Genomic DNA, 20,284 nt, shown 5'->3' on the forward strand with positions numbered 1-20,284 from the left:
GCACATTTCTTTCTTACTTTAATCAAACTATTACAATCTTGACATACACACATACAGAAAATTATTTAAATTGGAACTGGTAGAAACTCTCCTATTCTTGATGGAGTTTCACCAGATAGTCTGAGGAGTTTGTATGTTTTGGCCTCTGTTACCAGAAGTCATAGAGTTCTAGCAAAGAAGACAATAAAGGTACTTTAAGTTGGATGAAAAAGCCCTCTAATAAAACTTGTGTTTTAAACTTTTAAAATATGTAACATTAGCGTTTCTTAAATCTTCTGCTTTTTCATTGTGTTCAGTTCTGATACAGAAACCTCTTTGCTGCAGTAAAGCATGTATGATTACTTCAACACCCTCCTACAATATATATAGGGCAGTAAGACTCCACAGTATCCTATAGCTTTTTGTAGCCTACGGTGTTGAACTGAACTTCCAGGAAACTCATAGTATTTGATTTCACATTTCTTCCAACACAATTTTGACTTTTCACTCTTTTTCTCTTTCTTTGATATATATTTCAGATCAAGGCTTTCAACAACAAAATGTCAAGTTATAAAAAATCTAGGACAATGCAGTGGCTCACAGCTATAATCCCAACACTTTGGGAGGCTGAGATGGGCAGGTCGCTTGAGGCCAGGAGTTTGGGACCAGCCTGGGCAATATAACAAGTCCCCATTTCTACAAAAAAATAAAAAATTAACCAGGCATGGTGGTATACGCCTGTGATCCCAGTTACTTGCAAGGCTGAGGCAGGAGAAGCACTTGAGCCCAGGAGGTAGAGGATTTAAGTGAGTTATGTTTGCACTACTGCACTCCAGCCTGGGCAACAGAGCAAGACCCTGTCTCAAAAATTAAATTAAATTAAATTAAATTAAATTAAATTAATCTATATCGTAGATTCTTCCCTATTTATGAATATGTGTGAAAAATATTAATATTAAAGAGTTTTTTTCTTTTTTTACCTTTTATTTTAGATTCCAGGGATATATGTGCAGAATTGCTATAAAGGTATATTGTAAGATGCTGAGGCTTGGAGTACAATTGAACCTGTCACCCAGACAGTGAGCATAGCACTTAATGGGTAGTTTTTCAACCCTTTTCCCCCTCCCTTCCTACTCTTGTAATGCCCGGTATCTATCATTCCCATCTTTATAACCTTGTGTACCCAATGTTCTATCCCACTTTTATGTGAGAACATGCAGTGATATTGCAGATTTTTAAATTTTCCCTTATTGTTGATAAATAAGATTGTAACTAAAATTTAGCTTATAGATTTAAAACATTAGATTTTTTTGAAATCATGAATTGGATAACAGGTCAAGGTACAAAAATATTTTTCACAGTTTTATTGAGGTCCAATTGACATTTAGTAAACTGCACATATGAAAACTGTCCAGTTTGGTCAGTTTTGACATATGTACACACCCCTGGAAACCATCACAGAAAACAAGATAACGAACATGTTCATTACTTCTAAGCCCTCTTGTGACCCTCTGTCATCCTTTCTTTTTCCTTCATCCCTCCCCTTCCCAGTGCTTTCTGTTACTATAGATTAGTTTAAATTTTCAAGAATTTTATATAAATGTGATCACACATTTATGTCACACATGTGTGATTTATATAAAATCGCACTTGATCCTCTTACTAACTGGCTTTTTTCATGCAGCCTAATTATTTCGAGATTCATCCATGTTGTATCAGAAGTTTACTTCTTATTATTGCAGGGTAGCATTTCACCATATGAATATCACACACTTTGTTCATCCATCTACCTATTGATGTGCACTTGGGTTGATTCCAATTCAGGGCTATTACAAACGCTGCCATGAACATTCGTGTACAAGTCTTTGTATGAACGTGTGTTTTTTCTTTCTCTTGGATAGATACCTAGAAGTGGAATGGCCAGGTTGTATACTGGGTGTATGTTTAACTTTTTAATAAACTGCTAAACTGTGTTCTGAAGTTGCACCATTTCCATTCCCACCAGCCTGGATGAGAGTTACAGTTCCTCCATACCCTTTTACAAGACTTAGTGTGATCAATCTTTTTTTAATTAGACAGGGTCTTGCTGTGTTTGCTATGTTGCCCAGGCTGGTCTCAAACTCCTGGGCTCAAGGAATCCTCCTACCTCAGCCTCCTGAGCGGGTGGGACCACAGGTACACGTCACCACACCTGACTTGATCAATGCTTTTTATTGTAGTCAATCAAGTGGATATGTAGTAGTGTCTAATATGGTTTTAGTTGATGTTGAAGTCTTGATATCAACAATTATTTTAAGATATTGGGCTGGGTGAGATGGCTTGCACCCGTAATCCCAGCACTTTGGGAGGTTGAAGTAGCAAGATCTCTTGAGGCCAGGAGTTTGAGACCAGCCTGGGCAATATAGGAAAAATTCCATCTCTACAAAAAATAAAATAATAAAATAAAATAAGCCAGACCTGGTGGTCAGGAGGCTAAGGCAGGAATATTGCTTGAGCCCAGGAGTTGGAGGCTGAGTGAGCTATGATGGTGCTACCGCACTCTACCCTGGGTAAAAGAGCAGGACTCTCTCTCTAAAAAAGAAAAAATTATAAATAATTTTTTAAAGATATTGGCTAAGACATCAGTATTTTTAATAGTTACCCTGGTGGTTCTACTGCGCACCCAGAGTTAAGAACCACACTGGATGAAACAAATGGTCCATTTTAATAGAGGAGGTATTTTAAGTAAAGATGTTATAGCCTGCCTTTTCACACATTTTACAGCCCTAAACCACCTTTTACCAAATTTGGTCTTTCATACAAAAGCTGACTGGTGGTAGCTGCCATTTGCCACCACTGTGTGAAAGGAAATGAGGGTGGGAGAAGAAGTTCTTCAGGCCTTGCTAGGATTAATTCTAAGTAAGCAGGAATCAAATAGTGAAAATCCAGTGATCTCAAAATATCCAAAGAACTCTTACAAACTCATCAATAACACAATAAAGCCAAGTAAAAATGGGCAAAACATCTGCAGATAGTAATTAAGCATATGAAGAGATGCTGAACATCATTTGTCAATAGGAAAATGCAAATTAAAGCAACAATGAGATACCACTACACACCCATTAGAATGGCTTAAATCTGAAAAAGCCACAACAGCAATTGCTGGTGAGAGTGCAGAGCAACAGAGGCTCTCGTTTATTGTTGGTGGGGATGCAAAATGGTACAGCCACTTGGGAAGACAGTTTGGCAGTTTCTTACAAAACTAATCATAGTATTCTTATATGATCCATGTAGAAAGTAAAAGTTCCTCTTCAAAGTTTCCCTTCTTGTTAAAGAATAAATCATAAGTGTTAAAAATAATAGTTTATTTTAAAAACTAACTTCCTTCAAGCCTTCTTGCTTTATGCTAATAACTCTTTGGTAAGTAAGCCCTATCCTATGTAGCTGTTAAACATGCTCGCAGGCATGTAGTACATTCTATGTCCTTGTACCTTAACCAAGATATTTGTGCTGGACATGCTCACGGGCATGTTCCAGCTTGCAGCCTATGCCCCTTCCTTTTTTGGCATAAGCAACTTCCTCTTTTCCTTTGTCTTTCCATTACTTTCACCTATTTAGAAAAGTTTTAAACTGTTAGCCAATTGGGTTTTAGTTTAGATTGTGAGGTCTGGCTCCAGCCAATGGCGACCGGACACAGTAGCAGGGACAAACTGTGTAAGGGATAAAAATTGCTTCCTTCCTTTGTTCAGGTGTGCTCTAGCCATTGTTACATCTGCAATGAGCACCCTTTCTGCAGAAAGTAAAATTGGCCTTGCTGAGAGAATTACATTTATGTTAGAGTGCAGCACCAGGGAACAAGCATTCCGTTTTTAAATAAACATTTTACATAGAACAATCCAGCAATCGCACTCCTAGGAATTTACCCAGCTGATTTGAAAACTTATGTCCACACAAAATCCTGCGTGTGAATGCTTATAGCAGTTTTATTCATAATGACCAAAAACTGGGAGTAACCAAGATGTATTTCTGTTAGGAAAGCAGGAGCCTAGGATGACGCCTTTTCTTTCTTTTTTTTTTTTTAGAAAGAGTCACCCAGGCTGGAGTGCAATGGTGCACGATCTTGGCTTACTGCAACCTCCACCTCCTGGGTTCAAGTGATTCTCCTGCCTCAGCCTCCTGAGTAGCTGGGATTATAGGCGCACACCACCACACCAGGCTAATTTTTGTATTTTTAGTAGAGATGGGGTTTCACCATGTTGTTCAGGCTGGTCTCGAACTCCTGACCTCGTGATCCACCGGCCTCAGCCTCCCAAAGTGCTGGGATTACAGGTGTGAGCCACAGTGCCTGGCCGACAACATTTTTAAATCACCTCCATCTTAAAACTAGCAGGGTGACACCACTTTAAAATCTCCTTCATCTTAAAACTAGCAAGGCACATTGCTTACTGGTCACTTACAAAGCTAAGGAGGTAGCTTGGTAATGCCTGCAAGAACAAACTGCTACAGCAACAGGAAGTCCAGAAGTTCCAATAGCCATAACAAGATAGGCTTTCGGGATAACTATAGTTATGCTTTGATGTACTTACACATTAAACTGTCAAGATAGTTTTCTTTAAATCAGTCAAATAATAAATTCTATCTTGCTGTCAGCCAACCCACACACAGGCACAGCTTAGTTTAGTCTTGTCATAGACAAGACCTCTACATAAGAAAAATCTCAGATAAAGATGGTGCATTCCTCTGTTTGCTTTCTGAGGACATCCTACTCTGTATCTGAGTAGCTTTCAATAAAACAACTTTTTTCACTGCATTCTGCAACTTGCCTTGAATTCCTTTTTGTGCGAGATCCGAGAACCCTCTCTTGGAGTCTAGCTCAAGACCCCTTTTCTGGCTTCCTATAGATGAATGGATAAACAAACTGCAATATATTTATATAATCAAATATTAGTCAGTAGTAAAAAGGAATGAGCTATCAAGCCACACAAAGACATGAATAAATCCTCAATGCACATTGCTAAGTGAATTAAACTGGTCTGAAGTGGTTACATGCTGTATGATTCCAATTCCATGACATTCTGGAAAAGGCAAAACTAAGGATGTGGTAAACAAAAGGGTAAAATATGCTATTAAAAGATAAATGTTGGCCAGGCACGGTGACTCATGCCACTTTGGGATCCCAGCACTTTGTAATCCCAGCACTTTGGGAGGCCAAGGCAGGCAGATGACTTAAGGTCAGCAGTTCAAGACCAGTGTGGCCAACATGGCAAAACCTCATCTCTACTGAAAATACAAAAATTAGCCAGGTGTGGTGGCATGCCTGTAATCCCAGCTACGTGGGAGGTTGGGGCATGAGAATCGCTTCAACTTGAGAGGCGGAGGTTGCTGTGAACTGAGATCATGCTACTGAACTCCAGCCTGGGTGACAGAGCAAGACTCTGTCTCAAAAAATAAATAAGTAAATAAATAAATAAATAAAAGAAATAAGAATAATAAAGATAAGTATTCACCTGTCTTCCGGATAAATGTGGGCTTGCTTGTTTTTACATGACTTGCCACCCCACCCATCTGACTTTTTGAAATCATATTTTTCTGAATGTTTGCCACTATTTCAATGTTTGCCACTATTTCAACAAAGTCATAGCTGTTCTTGAATGAAAAATGTTAATAAAGTAATATCTGCCCTAAAAACTGATTATCCAACCTTTGCTGACTTGCATTTATTATTAAAAGACAAATCTGCATTTATCATCAAAGACAAATTGTTTTTGCTAACTGATTATTAGCAAATGTGTTAGTTAATACCCAGTGGGTAATATATCTTGTGACCTGACTTCCAGGGCCAGAGCTGATCAGAACAGGAAAAAGATACCTAATCCAGTCAGATGCTCACTCCTAGGAATTTGGAAGTGGAACACAGGGACTTGCTTCAGTCCCAGTTGGTGTTTGAGATGAGACATGAGGTCAAGCTGGACTGGGTGGCTGAATGGGTGCCCAGGGCTCATCATCCCCCTTGCAAGGGTGCTAACTACTGACTATTCATAGCTGAGATCCTCCCCAGAAATCACCCTTGACCAAAGGGATTCACTTTGTCTAAAGATATGTCCCTCTCACCAGGGACAGCCAGCATCCAATGGCTGGTCAACGCGCACAGTTCAAAGTCTGGCCTAGAACTCCGTATAGAATTGGCTGGAGCCTCCGTTGCTGCTGCATCATAGTTTAATTTCTCCCAGTATCCAATCCTTCTTCCTGCCCTACTTTACATATATTGTTCCTGAAAGCTCTCCTAGGGAACATTCTGCACCATCTCCATCTCCACAAGTATGGAGTCCAGGAAACCTGATCCAGGGCAATGGCTGTGGTAGACCAGAGAAAGTTGATCTGCAGAAAAAGGATAAAAAGGTTGGGCAGAGAATATTAGAGAATATTAGATATCAATCATGTGAGCACACAAAGAAAGAGAGATGGAGAGACTCCCTGGGGGTCCTGGAGTTCTTGGTTTCATCCCTCGAGACCTGGCTATCCTTCCTGCTGTTCCATGAGCTATCAGAGCTTCTCTCCAATAACTTCCCTTTTTGCTTCAGCCCATTTGAATGGATTTTGATCCTGGCAAATCAAACAATCCCCATGTGTTTTGTACTTTTAATCAATTTTACTAGGTAGTCATGATAACTGGTTTACAGACACATGCTCTGGGGAGAGACAGTGTATGCATATGCAGTTGACACTTGAACAACATGGCTTTGAACTGCATGGGTCCATTTACACATGAATTTTCTTTTCTTTTCTTTCTTTTTTTTTTTTTTTTTGTGACAGAGTCTCGCTCTGTCACCCAGGCTGGAGTGCAGTGGCAGGATCTCGGCTCACTGCAAGCTCCGCCTCCCAGGTTCACACCATTCTCCTGCCTCAGCCTCCCAAGTAGCTGGGACTACAGGCGCCTGCCACCACACCTGGCTACTTTTTGTATTTTTAGTAGAGATGGGGGTTTCACCATGTTAGCCAGAATGGTCTCGATCTCTTGACCTCGTGATCCGCCCGTCTCGGCCTCCCAAAGTGCTGGGATTACAGGCGTGAGCCACTGTGCCTGGCCTTATACATGAATTTTCTTCTGCCCCTGCCGCCTCTGAAACAGCAAGACCTCTTCCTCCTCCTCCTCAGCCTGCTCAACGTGAAGATGGTGAGGATGAAGACCTTTATGATGGTCCACTTCCACTTAATGAAAATAATAAAGTTTGGATAATCAGCTTCTAGGGCAGATATTATTTTATTAACAATTTTTTCAAGAGCAGCTATGACTTTAATGAAATGGTGGCAAACATTCAGAAAAATATAATTTCAAAACGTCAGAATATTTGTGCATATAGGGATGGGTGGAGTGGGTAGATCACGTAAACATATTTTCTCTTCCTTATGATTTTCTTAAGATTTTCCTTCCCCTAGCTTACTTTATTGTAAGAATACAGTATATCATACATATAACATACAAAATATGTGTTAATTAACTATGTTATCGGTAAGGCTTCTGATCAACAGTAGGCTATTAGCAGTGGAGATTTTGGGGAGTCAAGAGTTATACGTGGAATTTTCAACTGCGCAGAGGTCGGTTCACCTAACCCCTGCCTTGTTCAAGCATCAAATGTATATCTCAGAGTTTCACGAATTTCATGCTTATTTAGTACCCTGACTAACACTGGGCCCCTCCCAAGGGCATAGCCCCTGTGCAGTGTCAGTGCAAAGAAACCAGCAGCCAATTTAATTTCAGACCAAGTCCACATTTCTTAAAACCCCCTTCCTCCTTTTCTTCTCAACTCCACCCTTCTCATATCCTGCAGTTTCCCTCAAACCCTTTTCTCCTTGCCTTGCTCTTAGCTTCCCACCAAAGATTCTCTCCTAAGCCTTCTTGAACTCTCTCATGTCTTCTTCACTCCTCTCCTTCTGCTGCTGGTCTTCATCCTTTCCTTTCTGGTTCTCCTCCTGCTGAGTACCACTGGAGTGTAGGAGAGAAGGGAGTTGGCTTCAAACAAAGGCCAGGGACCAGTATCAGGTAAGGAGGCAGGTAGAGGGAGGATCTTGTTAACAGGCAAGAGAAAATATATTCACTATATGTAACACATATAATTAGTAAAAATATACTAATTATATATACCTGTTATGGTTAAAATAGAAATCATGAGCAGAGTTATTTTTCATTGCCAGTTTATAATATTTAAAAAGTTAAAGCATTGAAACTTGACTGTGACAGAAAAAATGAGAAGCACAGATACCCAAGATGGTGTCTTGGGTGTCTACTGCTGTGAAGAAACCAACACTTAGAGCAGGGGTCCCCAAGCCCCAGGCCACAGACTGGTATCAGTCCGTGGCCTCTTAAGAACCAGGCCACACAGTAGGAGGTGAGCAGTGGATAAGCAAGTGAAGCTTCATTTGTATTTACAGCTGCCCCTCATCACTAGCTGTATTAGTCCATTTTCATACTGCCATTAAGAAATACCTGAGACGGGTAATTTATAAAGAAAAAGAGGTTTAATGGACTCGCAGTTCCACATGGCTGGGGAAGCCTCACAATCATGGCAGAAGGGAAAGGAAGAGCAAAGGCACGTCTCACACGGTGGCAGGCAAGAGAGCGTCTGCAGGGGAACTGCCCTTTATAAAACCATCAGATCTCATGAGACTTATTCACTATCATGAGAACAGCACAGGAAAGACCCACCTGCATGATTCAATTACCTTCTACCAGGTCCCTCCCATGACATGTGGGGATTATGGGAGCTACAGTTCAAGATGAGATTTGGATGGGGACACAGCCAAACCATATCACTTGCATTACTGCCTGAGTTCCACCTCCTGTCAGATCAGCAGCAGCATTAGACTCTCATACGAGCGCAAACCCTATTGTGAACTGTGCATGTGAGGGATCTAGGTTGTGAGCTCCTAATGAGAATCTAATGTCTGATGATCTGTCACTGTCTCTCATCACCCCCAGATGGGACCATCTAGTTGCAGGAAAACAAGCCCAGGGCTCCCACTGATTCTACATTATGATGAGTTGTATAATTATTTCATTATATATTACAATGTAATAATAAAAAAAATAAAGTGCACAATCAATGTAATGTATTCGAATCATCCTGAAACCATCCCCGCCACCAATCTGTGGAAAAATTGTCTTCCATGAACCCAGTCTCTGGTGCCATGAACTTAGTCCCTGGGAGACCACTGACTTAGAGGCTTAAGACAGCCATTTATCATCATCTTTCAGGGATGTGAGGCTCAGCGCGGTGGTTCTCCCTTGGTCTCTCATGCAGTTTTATTTAGAGGAGAGCTGGCGCTGGAATCATCTGAAGTTTTCCTGGGTCTGGGCGGTGAAAATGGTGTCTTCACTTCACATCTGATGCCTCCATGCCCCACCATGTGGCTTCATTGCCGACACAGTAGCCAGGACTTCTTCACGACTGCTCAAGGCCAGAAGAGGCAGGATTTAAGTGCTATGTTCACCATCACTTCTATTCTATTCTATGTGTCAAAGTACATTCAAGGGAGAAGGAGAGAAATGGATCCTACCTCTTAATGGGGAAGGAAGATATGGCCATGGCTAGCTTTGGAAAATACAGTCTACTACAGATGGCATAAAAGTTAGATTTTTAAAAAATAAGCTAGATATTTAAATCAGAAACTAATATCCCCTACAATTGAGGGCAAGTCAAATAAAATAAATGGACAAAGCTTTATAAAATGCTTAACTAAAGAAAATTACCTGTGAAAAAAAAGAAAGACAGAAAGAAAAAGAAAAAGCTAGCAGGATTCTGACTTCAAGTCAACCCGGGTCCCCTTACAGAAGGTGAAAGTACTTTGGCCAGGAAGAGATTGGCCAGAATACATGTTGGATTTGATGGGCTTGCCAACAGAGTGAGGTAGTGAGACACAGTCAAAATCCAACTCAGTGTAAACTGAGTTTCTTTACAGTTCTATAACACACATCTTTTAGCCACTAACCATCTTCTTCCGAAATACCTGAGGAATTCTGCTTTTATTTTCTTGAGACAGAGTCTTGTTGTGTCACACAGGCTGGAGTGCAGTGGCACAATCTCGGCTCACTGCAATCTCCACCTCCCCAGCTCAATGGATTCTCCCGCCTCAGCCTCCTTAGTAGCTGGGATTACAGGCATGCGCCACCATGCCTGGCTAATTTTTGTATTTTTAGTAGAGACAGGGTTTCACCGTGTTGGCAAGGCTGGTCTCAAACTCCTGACCTCAAGTGATCTGGCTGTCTTGGCCTCCCATAGTGCTGGGATTACAGACGTGAGCCACTGCTTCTGACTGAAGTCTGTTTTCATTGGTCACTGTCCAAAGAGAATGCCACCTGGGGGGGTTTTCCCCCACACCATCGTCTCCATGATGGGCTGTTCTTCTGTGTTCATGGCCCCATGGGTCATTCTCTTCCCCACCTCCCAAACTCTTTCTTGCCACTCCTGTATCTTGAAGCTATTTCTGGAGTGTTCTGCTAACCTCAGGCTTTAACTGTGCCCTGAGGACACCATTTCCACTGCAGCTTTCTCAAAAGAAAGTGGTTTATTCTCTTAAATTCCAGCCACCTTAAGTTCAGAAGGTGAGTTTATGGTTCTCCATGCTCCTCACTGCTACTTGCAAATCATAAATGACTAATCTTTTTATTAAAAACAAAACTAAAAGCAAATGAAAAAAGCTTTCTCTTTTGAGGCTCATGCCACTTGACTAAACAATCCAGTTCTGCTTTCTCATTTCAAAACCTTGACACGTGACTCCCTGTCACCCTTTAAGATGACCTGAAGTCCTGTCATCATTCTGTTTGCCTGGGACAGTCATGAATTATAACTGTTTCTGTCTTTTTTTTTTTTTTAGATTATTGTCTCTGTCTTTATTTTTTAAATACTTATTTATTTATATGTTTTATTATACTTTAAGTTTTTTTTCTTTAGACAGGGTCTTGCTCTGTCACCTTGGATGACTGCAGTGGCGTAATCACAGCTCACTGCAGACTCAAACTTCCAGGCTCAAGCCATCCTCCCATCTCAGCCTCCTGAGTAGCTGGGACTACAGGCACACACACCACACCCAGCTAATTTCTTATTTTTTTGTGGCTGTGTTGTCCAGGCTGGTCTCAAACTCCTGGACTCAAGCGATCCTCCTGGCTTGAACTCCCAAAGTGCTGGGATTACAGGTGTGAGCCACTGCACGTGGCCTACAACTGTTTCTTAGCTTCCGATCCACTTGGCAATTTGGTACTCTCAAAAGCGTCCCAGTCTTGAGACAATAAATGATGTGGCCACTCCAATCCTGAGTGACTTAAACAGTTAGCTGGGATGATGCACATAGCCCCTTAGCCTCTCATTTCCTTGGTCATCTCAGCCACTCAGGCCCACAGTCACCCCTGGTCTATGTCAGCACACATTATTTCACTACCTCCAGAAGCAAGTTCACCCTGCCTACCTTCCGACCACAATAACCCATCCTTCCATCTGGTTTGTTTGGCCGCTCCCATGGCGGCCACACTTTCTCCAAACCTAGCCCTGCAGGAGAGAGGCACAACCGAGCAGATGGCTTCCACTATAATTCATGATCGCCAGTTTCAAATGGACTCTCAGTCTGCCTGGAAATCCCACTACATGTTTCTGATCACCTCTCTCTCCCATTCTCTTCAATGACCTTATCAAACTTTCTCCAGCTCCCCAAATCCATGCCTGGCCTACCTCATAGTTCACTCTCAGCAGATGACCCTTCTTCTCACAAGGAAAACAGAGGCTTTAGATTAGAATTTCCTTATCTTACAGCCGTATGAAAGAAGATCCTTATCTACTCTAAACTCACCCTTCTGCCTTCCCAGTAAAATGGAGGAGGTCTCTTTTCTCTTATCTGGGGGCCCATTCATTTACCTTCATTTGGACTCAACCCACTTCCTCCATCTTGAAAACTTTTCACCATCAATTATTTCTACTCTCTTGTTAATGTCAACTCCTCACTATCATCTCAATTCTTCCTGTTTGAAAATAATTTTAAAAAGATACATAAAAGGCTGGGTACACTGGGGCTCAGGCCTATAATCCCAGCACTTTGGGATGCTGAGGTGTGAGGATCTCTTGAGCCCTGGAATTAGAGGCTGCAGTGAGCTATGATCACACCACTGCACTCCAGCCTGGGCAACAGAGCAAGACCCTGTCTCTAAAAATAAAATAAAATAAAATAAAATAAAATAAATAAATAAAATCTTCCTCAATTTCATGTCTCCCAACCACTGCCTCCCTGTCCCCTTTCTCCTCTTTATAGGTGATATGGTTTGGCTGTGTCCCCACCCAAATCTCACATTGAATTGTAATAATCCGCACATGTCAAGGGCAGGGCCAGGTGGAGATAACTGAATAATGGCAACCATTTCTCCCATACTGTTCTTGTGATAGTGCATAAGTGTCATGAGATCTGATGGTTTTATAAATGGGAGTTCCTCTGCACATGCTCTCTTGCTTGCTGCCATGTAAGACGTGACTTTTCTCCTCATTCCTCTTCCACCATGATTGTGAGGCCTCCCCTGCCATGCTGAACTGTGAGTCAATTAAACTTCTTTTCTTTATAAATTAGCCAGTCTCCGGTATGTCTTTATTAGCAGTGTGAGAACAGATCAATACAATAGGCAAACTATTCACAAGTGTTGCTTTGATCACCATCTTCATTTCTTCACACCCTATTCACCCCTCAACCCACTTTGGCCTCCAGCCCCAACATGCTATTACAATTGGTTTCTGAGGCCACTAACATTGCTAAAGCCAATTGCCACTTTGCAGTCTTGTCTGACTTGTCCTTGCAACATCTCTGGATATCACTGACCACATCCTCCCACACTGTGGCTTCCACAGAACTTTCCCCTGGTTTTCCATCCACCCCTTTAAAGCTCTTCCTCTGTGTTCTTTGTGGGCTCTGTGTCTTTTGCTTTGGATGGTGGAGTTCCTTAAGGCTTAGCCTGAGGCCTCTGTTTCATCCCACACCATAGTCTCTCTACGCAATCTCATAAATCACCACCTATATGATGATTACTCAAAATGTATATCTCTAACTCTGAACCACGCTTCTCTGGGCAAAGGATTCTTACATACTATTCTCTACTTGAAGTCTCCCCTTGGATGTCCCAAAGATTTGTCAAATTCAACTTGCAAACAATAAAACTCACTATCTTCCCCTGCCCAAATACTCCTCTTCCAGAGTTCCCCACCTTGATGATGGGATGGTCAGCCATCATCATACAAACCTGATTCTTTGGAGTCATCCTTGCCTCCCCGGCTCTTCTCCCTCTGCCTATATCTAGTCCTCTGAATCTCTGGCAAACTACCTTCTAAATGTCTCTCAGTTTCACCCATTTCTTCGCATTTCCGCTGCTGCCGACCTAGTCAAAACAATTATACAGTTGACCCTTGAACAACATGGGTTTGAACTGCATGGGTCCATTTATACTTGGATTTCCTTCTGCTTCTGCCACCCCTGAAACAGCAAGATCAACCCCTCCTCTTCCTCCTCCTACTCAAGTTGAGTAACGTGAAGATGAGGATGAAGACCTTTATGATGATCCACTTCCACTTAATAAATAGTAAATATGAGGTCAGTCACAGTGGTTCATGCCTGTAATCCCAGCACTTTGGGAGGCTGAGGCAGGAAGATCGCTTGAGGCCAGGAATTTGAGACAAGCCTGGGAAACATAGCAAGATCCCATCTTACAAAAAATTATTTAAAATACAATTAGCTGGACATGATGGTGCATGCCTATAGTCCCAGCTGCTCAGGAGGCTGAAGCAGCAGGATCCCTTGAGCCCTGGAGTTTGAGGTTACAAGGAGCTATGATCTCACCACTGCACTCTAGTCCAGGAACAGAGTGAGACTCTGAAAATAAATAAAAAATAAATACATAGAAAATATATTTTCTCTTATGATTTTGTTAATAACACTTTCTCTAGCTTACTTTATTGTAAAAATACAGTATTTAATACATATAACATAATATGTGTTAATCGACTGTGTTATCAGTAAGTCTTCTGGGCAACAGTAGACAATTAGTAGTTAAGTTTTGTGGGAGTCAAAAGTTATACATGGATTTCAACTGTGCAGCATTTTGGTACCCCTAAAACCTGGCATTGTTCTGTTACAGTAGGTAGCTAGTCAGGCATGAGCAGGGCAGGAGAGGGCTCCCCTCACCCCCTACCAGGAATGTCAGGCGACTATCAGGTGGTGGTCAGGGGACTGTTAACGGTGTCTCTAAAATAATAATTGATCACAGCCAGCACCAGGGAAAGGCAGTCTCCCAATAGATAGAAACACCTGAAACTGGTGATCAACAGCTTCCAGATAAGATCTCAGGAGTTGGGCGAGTGGGCTCAAGCATGTGCACTAAGAGGTAAAATAGTGGAGTTTAACTGGCAAATGACCTTCCAGGGACATTTGGTAAGGGAAGAATGCCTAAAGTGAACACGCGTACAACGTCAGTAAACACACTGCACATGCTCACCTCCCAACTGCTGGCAGGCCACTGCTCATGTGGACAGCCCACTCCATGGGAAGAATCAGGAGGAGGAAGACAAGACCCCGAAGTATGTCAATGCGTAAAGCCCCAAGTCAAAAGTCAAACAGCGCACTTCTCTCAAGTCACCCGCTTGGCCCTCTTCCAAGTATAATTTACTTTCTTTTGTTACTGCCCTAAAGTTTTCTAATAAACTTTCGCTCCTGCTCTAAAGCTTGCCTCAGTCTCTTCTTCTGCCTTATGCCCCTCAGTTGAATTCTTTCTTCTGAGGAGGCAAGAATTTAGGTCGCTACAGACCCATATGGTTTTGCCAAAGCTAACATATTTTGGTGCCATGTCTCAGATATATTCTGCTGCTGGCAGTTCAAAGGCCAATTGTATTTTCTTTCCCAACTTAGCTCAGAAATCTTCCTGCATCTATTCTTTTCTTCATCTGATCAGTTCCCCAAATTATGCCAGAGTGATTTTCCTAAAGCATAAATCCCATCATTTGCCAGCTTAAAATATTATTTAATATATTCTCATTGCTCTTAGGATGAGAAAATAATTCTTGACATAGTCCACATGACCCTACATGGTTTGCCCCTACTGACCTTACCTCTAACCAGACCTTCCATAACTCCAATCATACTGGTTTCCATTCAGTTTCTAATCCCTCTGCCACTCCCTTACTCCCATCCCATTTCCCAGCCCACCCATCAGCAAATGCTATTGGTTCTACTTTGCTAGGTGGTTGTTTGTTTGTTTGTTTGTTTAAACAGTCTTGCTCTGTTGCCCAGGCTGGAGTACAGTGGCATCATCATAGCTCACTGCAGATTTGAATTCCTGGGCTCAAGCAATCCTCCTGCCTCAGTCTCCTAAGCAACTGGAACCATAGGCATAAGCCACCATACCCAGCTAATTTTTTCCCCCATTTTTGTAGAGATAGGGTCTTGCTATGTTGTCCAGGCTAGTTTTGAACTCATGGCCTCAAGTGATCCTACCACCTTGGCCTCCTAAAGCACTGATATTACAGGTATGAGCAACTGCGCCAAGCTTTGGTTTCATTTTGAAAACTGTATCTTGATTCCAAACTCTTCTCACCATATCTACTGCTAGAATACTAATAAAGCTACTATCATTTTTCATCTGGACTCTGACCATAGTCTACTGAGCAATCTCTCTTCTCTTGCTTCAATCAATTGATTTTCTGAACAATCACCAACTGGCAGGATGGCTTATCGCTTAAGTCAAATCATGCACTCAGTTGCTAAATACATTCCAATAGCCCCCCATTGCAATTAGAATAAAACCTAAAGTCCTCAATGCTGGATACAAGGTCCTGCTTGTTCTGGTTCCTGCTTACCTCTCTGTCCCCATCCACTATTGCTGCCCTACTCTTTCAGAACATTCCAGGCACACTGGCCTGCCTTCTTTTGAACTTTCTATGTTCCTATCTCAGCCCCTCTTCTTGTTCTTCCTTCTCTTGGAATCCTTTCCCAAGTTTCTGAATGGCTGCCCCTTCTCATTACTTTGTAAAGAGTGATCCTTGACCACTTTCCCTGCCCCAAGAAAGTCACTCTCATTGTTTGATTTTACATTTTATGTAGCACTTACAACTCTGCTCAGAACCTTCCACTGGCTTTCCATCTCACTCACATCAAATTCTCTTCCACAGCTCCCAAATAGCACACAATCTGGGCACCATTTCCTTTTGATCCCATCTCATATCTGTCCCTCCCATCTCACTCTGCTCAGCCGTACTAACTTCCTTGGTGTTTTTCCAATATCTTAAGTGCTCTCCTAACTCAGGGTCTTTGAATGTGCTGTTCCTTTTGCCTGGAATATTCCCATCTAAAAACCCAGTGTGGATTAATCTCTCAGGCCATTTAGATCTAGCTCAAGTGTCACTTATCAGACAGAAATACCAGTTTCAAGTGTTTCTGTCTATTGGGAGACTGCCTTTCCCTGGTGCTATATTAAAAAAAATTAGGATAAATAAATAATAAATAAATAAATGAAAAATACATTTTCTCTTCCTTATGATTTTATTAATAACAGTTTCTTTTCTCTGGCTTACTTTATTATAAAAATACAGTATTTAATATATATAAAATAATATGAGTTAATCGACTGCGTTATCAGTAAGGCTGATAACAACTGCTTGATCATCACCTGATGGTCACCTGACATTCCTGGTAGCGGGTGGGGGGAGCCCTCTCCTGCCCTGCTCATGCCTGACTAGCTACCTACTGTAACAGAACAATGCCAGATTTCAGGAGTACCAAACTGCTGCACAATTGAAAATCCATGTATGTCTTTTGACTCCCCCAAAACTTAACCACGAATAGCCTACTGTTGACCAGAAGCCTTACTGATAATATAAACAGTCAATTAACACATATTATGTTATATGTATTTAGATAAATACTGTATTTTTACAATAAAGAAAGCTAGAGAAAAGAAACTGTTATTAAGAAAATCATGAGGAGAAAATATATTTTCTATTTATTTATTTATCGTTTATTTACCCTAATTAATACAGCAACCCCATCCCCATGCCCATCACTCTCTATCCCTCACCTTTTAACTTCCTTCAAAAATAGTTACATTCCTTGACATGTTAAATATTAATTTGTTTATTGTCTGCTTTCTACCAACTAGAATGACCATGCATGAGAGCAGAAATTGTTTCCTCTAACTATTTTCATTGTTCTTAGGTGTTGGTGCTTACGAATAGTTTCTCATTAAATAAATGACAGAACTATTTGAAATTGCCTAATTAACACATGCACCTAATTCCTGTCTTTATGTCTTCACCACCTTCCCTGACATATAAGCCTTTGAAGACACAGCTGTAGAGGAGAAGGGGAGGGTTATTCAACCGCATTTACAAATCATAACTGATTTTAACTTCTGTATTTTCAGACCTCCCCAGCGACTTTCTCTCAGGAAACTCCACTCCCAACTGACAGGCGCTATTTCCAGCCAGTCCTATGCTGTTGCAAATAGTGAGTCCATGAATGCCCTCTGCCGTGTGCATTACTTATTTTCATCAGCAGATCTTCGTAACACACTCCTGGAAGTGGGATGACGGGGTCAAAAGGCGAATCCATACATAAGTTAAATAGTTATTGCTCAATTCTCTTCCACGGGGTTCAGACCATTTTGGATTTCTATGAGCAATGAAGACAGTGCTATTCCTCTACACCCTGGCCGGCCAACTGAGCGTGGTTAAACGTGGGGAGGGAGGAGGGTGAGGTTACCAACCTGATGGTTGAGAAAGGGCCTCCGCCCAGCGCGCCCTTCCTCCACCCCCACCCGAGAGACAGCTGAACTCCGGCCGGGACGCGCGTGTTGCCAGTCCAGCCCTGCACCGCGTCCCCTGAGGGCGGGCTGCAGGCGGCCGGGAAGCCTTGCACAACCGGCCCAAAAGAGGAAGCCCAGAAAGTGCTGAAGTAAACACTTAGGGAGACCGTTGCAACATAAAGCGGCCTCTCAGTCTTTGGTGGAACCATCACTAGGCCCCAATCCCTTAGTCCCTCTTGCGTCGAGGCTGCAAAATGGTTCCATTCGCCAGGAGACGCTCCTGAGAGAAGGGCGCGCGCGGCACAGGTAGGGGAGGGATAACAGAGGAAGGCGCAACGTTTCCCAGAATTAAAATAAAATAAAATAAAATAAAAATCCCTTCAAGGTGGTTGTGTAGTAGGGGTGGGATGGGGGAGAGAAAATCAGGCGCAGACTCGATGAGTTGGAGAAAGCAGCCCCTAACTCGGAGTCCTTTACGCATATGTTTGTCTGTCCCACTGTCTCTAACCAGGGGCCTTCCTTGCACCTCGGAGCAAAGCAGCTCGGATAGCGCCACACGTCTGCGCGCTGCGTGGGAAGGGCAGGGCTGACAGCACTTCCTCCCCGGGGCAGCGACCTGGAGCCCGGGTGCGGCAGTCTGCACCGCGCGTCGCTTTCCCGGCCGGAGCCTCGCCGCCTTCCCGCGCCCCGCAGCGCCCCGCAGCGCCCCGCAGAGCAGTCGAGGTAAGTGGCGCTCCCAGTCCCGGGAGCCCTGGGAGCGCCAGCACGGGCCCCTCGGGGCTGTCAGGAACCCGTTTGTCAAGCCCGTCGGGTCCGACGCCGGAGGCAGCTCCAAGATCTGGCCTCGTGAACGCGTGCCCCCAGGCGTGGCCCTCGAGCGCAGCGGGTCCCCAGGGTCCCCTCCGCTGATCTCCACTCTGGACCCGGCTCGCGAGGGTGGGGGTGTGAGGGTTTGGGGTTCGGGTTTGCTTTTTCCCGAGCTATTGCAACAGATTTGACAGATTTCCTGCCCAGGAAATTGCTGCAAGGTCAAACGGGGAACTGCTATGAACCCTTGCACGTCCAGCAGGTCAGCAGGTCAGCAGGTCAGCAGGTCCGGGAGCCCCAGTCTCCCGGAACCTGGAGGGATTCTTGAGGGGCCAAGATTAGATGTGGATTAAATGCCAGCCGTGTGAGAATTTGAGTGTGGCTCGCAGTCTGATGCATCTTAGAGTGTTTCCTTCCTCTAAAACTTTTGGACAACTCTTTCCTCTTTTTAAAAATAACTTTTTCCCCCGAATATTCTCATTTTCATTTTAAAATACCATAAAGATAGATTTGGACACCAGGCACAAGTTTCATAATTTGGCTTGAAATGAATATCCAGAGGGCCTTTTATAGAATGGAGGAAACTAACTAGGGTGTCCTAATGTCTCCAAGAACCTCTGCGCAGGTGTTCCACCAAAGACCTAGCCCGGTGTACCTCTTACTTTCCTGCTAAGGTATTTCTTAGCATTCATACCCCTGTGGAACGTGAAATGTGTTTCCTAGAGCCACTCAGGGCATAGCGGTTCAAAAGAACTTTTGATGTGATCCTTGACGAGACGGAGTACTAGAGGAAAGTAACAAAAGAAAAGGGCCCGTGAGTTTATTATGCCCCCAGATGTTTTTTTCTGGTGGCATAACGTGGTTTAAACAAAGGTGCCGGTACTAGCTACTATTCATTTTAAAATCTGGGTCTCCAGAGAGAAATTTCAGAAAGGAAAACTTTGTCCTTTTTCATAAACCTAGAGCAGCGATTTTCCCTCTGGCCTCACTGGAATAATGGGTGGCACATGGGCCAGGACGATGATGCTGGCTGGCGAAATTAGCAAGGATCTGCTGAGAAATACTTTATAAAGTCTTCTAGTGGTATTTCCTGTCTGCTCAACGTGTGTTGTGAAAGGTCTAAGAAATTTAACTTCATCCTTAAACTATTAATAATGTGTGTCCTTAAACTATTAATCCTTAAACTATTAATAATTACTAATATTTGGGTTTTTTCTCAGCACTTGGGAGACCTGGGTTCTGGCTCTTATATCTCCCCCATCTAGATAAGGATGATATTGATTAACTTGCATAACTTCTCCCTGGACTTCAGATAACGTCAGTAAAGTGAGATGATTGGGCTACATTATGTCTGTTCTTAAAATAGCAATTGAGGAGTTGCTATAATTCTTTGAATTGGTCCCAACTGGAATACTGGCAACATTATATCAACATTAGAATTGCTGATCACAAATTTTTTAAAAAATGGAGAAAATAATCATAATCATAACAGATTACATTCTGAAATATCAATATCTTTGAGGTCTTTTGTTTCTGAGAAGTTCCTGTAAAAGCGCAGTCAATATCTGGCCTATATGTAAAAAAGCAAATTTCCATCTTATTTGAAAACTGAGATAAGAAACAGCCCAAACTTGAACAGGTCAATATTATATTTTGAAATCTTTAAATTGCTATTTCTCAAGAAATACAACTTTGTAATATGAA

At 42.5% G+C, this 20,284-nt stretch overlaps 1 protein-coding gene across 2 annotated transcripts in view; it reads left to right on the forward strand.

Moving 5' to 3' along the window:
- APBB1IP (amyloid beta precursor protein binding family B member 1 interacting protein) overlaps positions 1 to 20,284 on the forward strand; it is a 232,280-nt gene that overhangs the window by 87,669 nt on the left and 124,327 nt on the right. For both annotated transcript variants that reach the window (XM_063607304.1, XM_055092506.2), the window contains exons 2-3: positions 17,393 to 17,475; positions 18,285 to 18,496. In XM_063607304.1, the coding sequence (XP_063463374.1) occupies positions 17,393 to 17,475; positions 18,285 to 18,496 (295 nt within the window). The remainder of the gene's footprint in view (positions 1 to 17,392; positions 17,476 to 18,284; positions 18,497 to 20,284) is intronic.

This window comes from Pan paniscus, chromosome 8, assembly GCF_029289425.2.
Source record: "Pan paniscus chromosome 8, NHGRI_mPanPan1-v2.0_pri, whole genome shotgun sequence".
NCBI classification, from domain to species: domain Eukaryota; kingdom Metazoa; phylum Chordata; class Mammalia; order Primates; family Hominidae; genus Pan; species Pan paniscus.